The sequence below is a fragment of the Cibotium barometz genome, chromosome 1 (genome assembly GCF_041138505.1).
Source record: "Cibotium barometz isolate CiBa-2024 chromosome 1, ASM4113850v1, whole genome shotgun sequence".
NCBI lineage: Eukaryota > Viridiplantae > Streptophyta > Polypodiopsida > Cyatheales > Cibotiaceae > Cibotium > Cibotium barometz.
Genome location: NC_141046.1, coordinates 80970935 through 80980458, shown reverse-complemented (window position 1 = coordinate 80980458; position 9524 = coordinate 80970935). Strand labels below are relative to the sequence as shown.

The 9524-nt window shown below is 40.9% G+C and overlaps 1 protein-coding gene across 1 annotated transcript; it reads left to right on the top strand.

The window, feature by feature from the left end:
• Positions 1 to 6177: 6177 nt before the first annotated feature.
• On the top strand, positions 6178 to 9095 carry LOC147642486 (GDSL esterase/lipase At4g01130-like). Its single transcript, XM_086806979.1, has 5 exons — positions 6178 to 6640; positions 7332 to 7526; positions 7677 to 7843; positions 8017 to 8287; positions 8654 to 9095. Exons 1-5 carry the CDS (start codon positions 6361 to 6363, stop codon positions 8920 to 8922), a joined length of 1182 nt encoding a protein of 393 aa, XP_086663105.1. The 5' UTR covers positions 6178 to 6360; the 3' UTR covers positions 8923 to 9095.
• Positions 9096 to 9524: the final 429 nt, after the last annotated feature.

Here is a 9524-nt window from a genome sequence, read left to right as displayed (position 1 = left end):
TGTCTTTTATATTGTCATCCATTTATATATGCCAATTGTGAGATCTTATTATGACAAGTGGTCACTCAAATGTTTACCAATCGAGGGGATGTAGCCCTAGATTTTTTGGCCGATACTGGACCCTTGCTGCTAGAGCATGCAAGATATTGCATCGACATTGCATCAGTGTGGAGAGTGATAAGGTGTGCTTTAGTTCATGTCTACGACCACTTATATACGTTCCTGATTATTTGGGTCAACAATCTTTCAAGGATGAGGTCAGTGAGTATGCTCGATATTGGAGAAGTAGAGGGACATGGGGGAATCGTCTCCACATGTTCCTTACCCATATCCTCCACCTGCCCCCCAGTACCCCCATGAGCCCAACATAGTCAAGTGCCTCATCATGGACACCTACTGTTCCAAGGGAGCCCCAATATCGACATGTCATGCCACAGATATCCATCGTGGTTTCTTTTACAATGCCCTCATCATGGGCACCACATCTCAAACTTGTGAGGTTGCTATTCCCACCAACACTTGCACTATTTGGTAGATCTCCGTACCCATAGCACCTTCCTTCTTCCACCAGTACCCGCGGCGCATCCTTACTGATGTATTTCACTCGCTTGTAATGAAAGAAATATATTGTTTTAGACATTATTGTAATGCACTCTTGTACACTCAAATTATGTCAATGACATTGTTTTTAGCTTCTTCTATGACCATCTAGGTAATAAATTTACAATTGAGAGATAGGGAGCAAGATAAATAGAGATCTCAAGGCCACAAGAGAGAGTGTGAGTGAAAGAGAGAAAGAAAGTTTGAGTATGACCTTAAAATAGTTATTTTTATGTTTAAAATAGTTATTTCTATTTCTGAGAACTTATAAATACAATAGAGACTGCCATTTTCTAGTACTCTTCTTCTAGGCACACATCCCACCCCACCCTCCCCTTATATCTCCATATTACAATAGGCTAGGCATAAATTCAGTTTTCATGGGTTCATCTAGCAATCGCCCTAATACTACTATGTTTGCAAGCATCTTAAGTAAAGCTCTTCAATATTTCATGCACCTCAAAGATAAGTAACCTAGATCAGATGCCCTTATGGAAGCATGAACAATAACATCTGAAGTGCAGGAGCTTTACAAGAATCTCACAACAGAGAAAGCGATAGACCTTGTAGAAAGAACATGCTAGAGGTGAAAGAATCAACAGACATTAGGATAGGGAGAGATTTTGGCATCATTGAAGAGGAAAAAGAGGCCCCTCTTTGAGGAGAAGTTCCCACCTTCATTTGCAAATTTAGGGTAGATAAAAAAGGCCAAGATGATAGTTAAGGCCCAAAATGCTTTCATATATTGTTGCATACGTTTAACATCTCATAGGTGTTTGTCATAATATGCTACAATATTTCATTTTTTTTTCAAATATAATGGAAGCTGCATCTCTCTATGGTGTCTTTGTGAAGAAGTAGGAATGATAGTGGCCCATGGAAGTAAAGAACATTGTGTATACACTTGCGTTAATGATTGTTGCGTGTGTTCAACATCTCGGCTAGAGTTTGTCATATAATGATGTGGTCTTGTGAATTTGCTTTGGAATACAATGGAAGTTTTAGATCATAATATGGTGTCTTTGTAAATGAGTTGAAATGATAGTGGCCCATGGAAGTAAAGAACATTGTGTACACATATGCTTTCATATATTGTTGCATGTTCTCTCAATATCTCGTAGGTGTTTGTCCTGTAATATTGTGGTCTTGTAAATTTGCATTGAAATAAAATGGAAGTTTTAGATCATAATATGGTGTCTTTATAAAGGAGTTGCAACATGACAGTGGCCCATGGTGTCTAGTGCTCAACGTCTCATAGATGTGACAGTAGAGAGAGAGGAGTAGACGAATACAAGAAGGGTAGATAGAGAAAACGCTTGCCTTAACACTGAAAAAAAATCTCACTCAAAAATGCTCACCAAAAAAATACACCCGGCACTAGACATTATAGAAATTTTCAATTTGTTACCTACAAGCCTGTTTAAATGCCATTCATCTCAAATATTGATCCACCGAATGAGTTTTGTAAGGTTTTTTCTTTCAATTTTTTTTCTTTAAAAATTATATCCTACAATAGCTAATGTTATTATCTTATATATATATTTTGGACAAATGGAGGCGAGGAGGATAGGCTTCTAAGGAGAGATAATCCAGTCACTCAAAGATTGTTTTAATTCTTTGATCACGTGTGTTAAGATTGTCACCACCCACTACATTGGGTTGGAATGCTATATGTATATTTATGCGAAAGTTTAGTGCTTTATTAAAAAAAAAGTAAGTGCTTTAGGAGCTCCTACATGGATGTATATGGCAAGCATGGTGTGCTCATATATAGGTTGCCATGTTGAGGACCATGAGGCCCAAAATGGGCTCCAAATATAAGGCCATCTCTACTCTCCCATGAGGACGAGTCTGTGTTTTTATGCATGCAAGAATACTCTTGCCCGTTCAGAGATGGGTCATGCCACTAGTGTCTAATAAAGGAGGAGCCGAGCAGGAAAAGAATATCAGATAATTCCTTGAACTACAAAAAGAAAATGTAACTTTAAAGTGAAAACTCACACAAGCGTAACCAGAGGCACAAGCTAGAGATCCAGAACTCTCGATCACGAAAAGTTTTAAGTCACTCTTCTAAGAAATGATTGATACACGGATAGCATAAGCTCTTTAAGAGGTTGGCAAGTACATAAACAAGAAGAACCTACCCGTACTACCATAATTTGTAGCTTTAGAATCCTTGTTGAGATGGAGAAGAAAAAAGCACATCACAAACTGAATGACAGTGCTAGCACTTTGGATCCAATCTAGTAGTTTTGATGTCCACTCTCACTTGTACCCACCCACACCGGATTACATAGAAGAAGTATCAATGTTTGCATGGATTGCGCATATGCAACATTGATGCTAAGTATTCAAGTAAAATTGTTCCAACAACCTTCCACCAACCAGTATGGAGGCACCCTAACAATAAATCAAGCAATAAAGCAGCATTGGGGACTACCAACAATCGATGTATGGGACACCTAGCAAAAGGACAAGCATGGCTTCCAAAATAGGAATCGAGAGGGCCACCTTGCCATTTCATCAGATGTCGCTGCAACAACAACTTGCTTTAGAGCCAGCGGGCGTGCTAGGTGTCAGGTGTGTCCAACAATGGTGGCTAGGATTGTTAGGGCCTTGTCTGACGAATTCGCCAAGACATCCGATCCACAGATTGATAAAGCCCAACATTTTGTATAAGATTGTCTTGCCCTGTTGGATTAGCCACCGACACAATACTTGGGAGCATTTTAAAAGCACTTACAATGTCAAATAATAAGAATTACAATATAAGAAAAGACATTCTTTACAATGAAGACCATATTAGGGATTTTGGGAAAATCCCAATTCCCATTTTTCAAGATAAAAAATGGGGGTATGGTGAACCCTTCTAAGATTTTGTCAAAACTCCCTCATGTGGCATATTGTTGGAAAGCTCTTAAAGAGTAGGTTCTAAATACACATTCTCTGACAACTTTGGAATTGGTATGCTCAAGATACACCAAAAACTAGATTGAAAAGAAAATTCCCGAAGTAATGGGATTTTTGCAAACTCCCTAATATGGTATTAATGCGTGTGGATGAAGAACCATGTCAAACCAAAAGTGGTTAACAAACACTCATAATTGGTACTCCATTAAAGATGCATGAGTGTGGAAATACTTGAATTACATTAGAAAAAAACTCAAAATTTGCACCGCATTGAAAGACAAATAACATGTAGGGATCAAGCCATGTTAGGGAACACACATAATGAAATTGCCATTTGGTTAAGATGTGGTTGGTTATTTGCACCGTATTGAAAGACAAATAATATTTAGGGATTAAGCAATGTTAGGGAACACATATGATGAAATTGCCATTTGGTTAAAGAAGTGGTTGGTTATTTTTAGTTCACACACGGATTTCGAAACTCAAGACATACATGGAGTGGAAAAGTCTTGTGAATAACATTGAAAGCTCTTAAACTTGTACAATGCCTACCATAACTACCAAGCTTTTAAACTAGTACGAAGCTCTTGAACTAGTACTAAGCTACCATAACTATCATAATTGTGTATGAGACTTTTAGAATATAAATTTGGCCTTCGTTAGTTGCCAACCACTTGTTGGCACTGATTAAGAACCAGGCTACTGTGTGAACAAACTCATCACACCTTAGAAGGTAGTGCTAGAAAAAAAGTGACCTTTAGTGTACTTTTTACTAGCTCATTTTCAAAAATCTCAACTCAACTTTAGTCTTCTCTTGAGGAAAACATATAAAAATTTAACATTTTTAGTTATAAAAGAGGTCCGTCGTCGTAGGATTTTGAATGTCAGCCCTCAAATTTGACAGGTGAACCTATTTTTTCATTTGAAGGGTAAAATATTACACAAGATTTCTTTCCTTAAATCAAAGAAGGACACACTAAAGGTTTTTTCAAGAATCTCGAGCTTTTCTTTTGAAGGGTAAAATTTTATGTCTCCTTTATCTGAAAGGTAAAATTTTATGTCTCCTTTATCTGAAAGGTAAAATGCTTCAAGAAGGTTCCGAAGGCTTCAAATTTGAGGCTTTAAATTTTAATTTTTGATTAAGGAAAACTGGTGGTAGAGTCTAGGAATTAAGTTTTTTTGGGACCACAAGGCGCTCACTCATAATGTATATATTCACTCAATTTTTGATAGTGTATATTCACACGATTTTTGATAGTGTATTAATTAATGCCTGCTATTCGAGGGCATTAATTAATAAACCATCAACTTTAATCGCTCTCTCTCTCTCTCTCTCTCTCTCTCTCTCTCGTCGAACTTGTCGCCCGCCTACACCCGTCCCACCTCTCGCCCACTTTGCCACCTCCCGGCTCTTGCTCCCTTTCGTCGGACTTGCCGCTCGGCTACATGCCTCCTTACCTACCTTCTCCTCACTTGCTCTAACACTACTTTCACATGTCCCAAAAACCAGCCGGCGCGCTGGTGCTGACAGCCGAATGATAGCTTTTGTCGGAACAACATCCGCCATCTCAGTCTAATCTTGCCCCCCCCCCCCCCCTGAGCGCGCAGCCACCCTGTCCCCCTTCCTATTTGGTGGCCACTGCGCAGGCTTTTTGTGCACAAACCTTAGCCCCCTTCCTCTACTGAGATCATTATCATCCGGCAGCTAGCACATCCTTGCAGCCTCCTCCCTTGACATAGGTCCTCCTTCCGCCCTCCTCCAACAGCAAAGAAGCCCCCCCTCCCCCCCCACCCAAACGCCCTCCCGTAGAGAGAGAGAGAGAGAGAGAGAGAGAGAGAGAGAGAGAGAGAGAGAGAGAGAGAGAGAGAGTCGTCCTTAGGAAGCTACAAACAAGAGACGGAGGGAGAGGGAGCTCGCAGCCTCCACGCAAGAAGAAGACGATGTGGTGAGAGAGCACTTGGGGCACCCACTTCTATTTATAAAAATAAAGTATCATCATTTTCCAAATATAATCCTTACCCTCCAATCTTTACACCATGAGGGCCCAGGGGTACCTTATTGATAATACACGGTCATTAATTAATGTGCACTAAAAAAATGTTGTGAGTACATATTGAAAGTTTACAAAGTAATTGCGAGAGTGCAAAAACTTTGACCGGCCTTGGAAGTTTGTTGGCGCGTATTTAGTATGGTACGCCAGCTGTTCATTTTGTCGCGTAGGGAAAAGGTCGAAGGGTCAGCGGTGCATGTCAGTCTGCATGTGTGAAAAAGCAGCTCTTGTGAAGAAGAAAATGATGAAGCTTTTTTATGGGTTTCGCGTGGACAACTTTTTCAGCTTTTTATGTGCCTCCTCCACTGAGTCTCCACTTACCAGCCCACCACCGATTCTGCTCCGTGCGCGGCCCGATTGCGTTCTCTCTCTCTCTCTCTCTCTCTCTCTCTCTCACACACAGTGTCACAACACACACACACACACACGTTTTTTGAGCGCTCTCTCTCTCTCTCTCACTCACTCACAGTTTCACCCCACCCACACACGCACGCACACTCACACACCTGTGTTTTTTAGCAAAATTTAACATTGCGTGTTTATTTGTTTTTGCGCTTTTCCCTGTTTGTCAGTAGATTCACCCCCCCTATTATCCTTTCTTTGCGACTTCCCTTCTACAAAGGGATACGGCGAGGGCGAATCACTGCGGCCTTGGCAAGCAACTCTAATATTCAGGAGAACACGAGGAGGAAAAAAGCTTGAAAAGCATTAATGCATAAAACAGGATTCACTTCTCCTTCGTTTACTCAAGCTTGCTAGGATTGCTCGACTATGCGCCTTTTCTACACGATGCAGCATCATGCTTGAGCTTCAATTAAGCAAGAAGATGGCCCTGTGTGCATCTAGATTTCTTACACATATAGTGCTCTTCTGCTGCCTAATGCTGGGTCCATCGTGTGTGGCTGCCAAGTGTGCGTTTCCTGCCATCTTCAATTTTGGCGACTCTACCTCCGACACAGGCGGCATCCATGTCTCCTTCCCTTTCAGAACCCTCTCTGAACAGCTTCCGTACGGTGAGACATTCTTCCACAGGCCTGTCAACCGATACAGCGATGGCAGACTCCTCATCGACTTCCTAGGTAAACTGCATTAACCTTAACCACACTAATTGCCCATGTTAACACGACGTCCGGATCGTCACATTGCTACAACAGTAGACACTTAAGCACATCATCTCCCTCGCTAAGTCGAAGCTTACATTGGCATTTCCCTTTCTGAAGCTCAGCTATGATCACATACTGACTTAATATCACACGTCTCTTGCTAATTTCAATACATTACGGCTCAATCATGGCATTTGCCCTTGCGAATTCTAAGCTGCACTGCCGTGTCACGTAACTCTAATTAGCTACAGCACAGCACATATGTAGATGGAGGATCGCGTTTCTTTTGCTAATCCTATCTACATTAAAGCAAATAAGACTCATTTCCCTTGCTAATATTCTTGCAAGATACATTGTACGTCTCTCAGTTATCGCATTTCCTCGGGCAGGTCTAGTAAAGTTTAGTATTACCACGTTAACCTTGCCAAGCATACCAGAGACTTATTAATTATTAATTGTGTCAACATTGTTCATGCTCGTGCTATGCAATTTTATTGCTATCTTTACCATAGCACTCTCATCTCTAACTTATAGCAAAGCATATTCCTCAAATATCATGCCCGAAAGAAGCATTGATGAGTATCACGAGCTCCTTCGCTCGTTACTACTAAGCATTACGGCCATAGCTTCACATCTGAACATGACGAATTCATGGTGTGTTCATCAGCACAAGGGCTTGGCATGTCTTTCCTGAGCCCCTTCTTGCAATCAGTGGACTCCAACTTCACCCAAGGTGCCAATTTTGCATCTTCCGGAGCGACTGCAAAGGGCACCTTGTTCATGAGCCCTTTTAGCCTCAACATTCAAGTCAATCAATTCAAAGTCTTCAAAGAGCAGGTCTCGACGGTGTCGGAGAACAAAGGTGCATGATCTTGTCCTCCCCCTTGTGTATAATTAAACTGGACCTTACATAAGAGTCGTCAAGGTATAATTATGACTAATAACATGGATACTTTTCTAAAACGTGATTGGTTACATGAGCTAACTGTACTGAAGGGAGCTGGCGATGCAGGCCGCAGAAACTATCTTCCCCCAATGAATGCATTCACCGATGGGCTATACATCATCCAAATCGGTGGCAATGACTTCAGCTACGCCTACATGAACTTGAAGATGAATGCTGAGCAGATCAAGAGCTACCTTCCAGGCGTGGTGAACTCTATCAGCAACGCCGTCAAGGTGAGGTCCTGGCGCAGCACAATTGAAAAAGTAATTAAGTAATTGAAGTTAATCTCAAGGCAAGTAATTATAGTAATTGAAAGTAAACTCGATAATTAAGCGGGTTTTGTATGGAATAGATATTGTAGCTGCTACAATATATTGTTGTGGTGCTGGTTTTGCATGATAATCAGGAGCTGTACGAAGAAGGGGCGCAGACGATATGGGTGATGGATGTGGGGCCGCAGGGGTGCATGCCGTTCGTGCTGACAAAGTATCCGCACACGCAGGCGGACCTCGACGAGAACGGCTGCGCTCGCCCCTACAACGACGCCGTGCTCTTCTACAATCGCCTTCTCAAATCGCAGCTGGCCCTTCTGCAGCAGCAGCTGCCTGGTGCCACCCTCGTCTACGTCGACACCTACGACATCCAGTACTCCATCATCCAAGACGCCAGCCGATACGGTAACTGCTGCATCTGCGCCTTTCTACTTCTTTTGCACCATATTGTGCAGGCCTTCTGTAGAACTTTCAAGATATTATAGACATTTAAATCCAAAGATATGAAGATATCCACACTTTATTTCAGTGTTTGTGAAACTTTTCTTACAGAGCCTTATCCTTTTCGCCCTCAAATTTGAAACTGCATTTTTGAACAAGCATTTTGTACACTAAAACTAAAAGTTGAAAAAAAAAAATTTGAGGAGGTATTTTTCCCTTCTCTCACAGTGTTATGACATAAAAGTGGACTTTGCTCTCCAAAACACTTAAGACTTAATGCACAAATGAGTTATTGCATGGTTTCTAAATGCTTACAAGCTTGTGTGGCAGGGTTTCAGTACACAACTCGTGCATGCTGTGGTGTGGGTGGCCAACACAACTATGACTTTGGTGTGCAATGTGGTAACAGCAACCATGTGCATGGACAATATCTCACCGCACTTTCATGTGTGGATCCATCACTCTACGTCAACTGGGATGGTGTCCATCTCACCGACCATGCCAATCAAGTTCTTGCTCGCCAAATTTTATCTGGCCTATACTTCCATCCCTTCTTTCCGCTCTCGCAACTTTGCCCATCCCATCTTACCACTGATTAAATGGTGTTCCAGTACACAAGAACACATTAACTCCTCGTAGAAAAAACTCTCTCTCTCTCTCTCTCTCTCTCCATATTTCACGCAATTTTAAAATTCAATTTCTCTCATTTCCTTACATGCTTTCTCATCTAGAGTACGCTATGGTCATTAACAAATAAAGATTACTTCTTGGTGCAACATTTAGATTCAAAAATATAAGAGAGACTGAGTCATGTAATAGAATCAAGTGCAAAAAACCTAGCATTGTACGGCTCTAAAAGATTATTCATTTGTTGTCATGGTTTTTTACACTTAGGAAACTTCATATAATGAATCTATTATCATGTAAGTCCTCTAAAAGATAATCCATGTGTTTTCTCTAATTTTAGTATGCTTAATCAAAAAAACAACGTGTGTGTCTTAAGCTATAACTTGCAAATGACTTTCCATCCAATTGATAAAGTCATTTTTAAATCAAGTAACATCTTATTTCGAAAGAGAACCTGGCACCAGGGAGAAATATGAATTATCAAATTTAAAGCTTTAAAAAATACATTAAACTTCTAAATTAATTAAGACGTCCCTGTTACCAAAACCCAAGTTCATTTTATTAGCAAGTGATA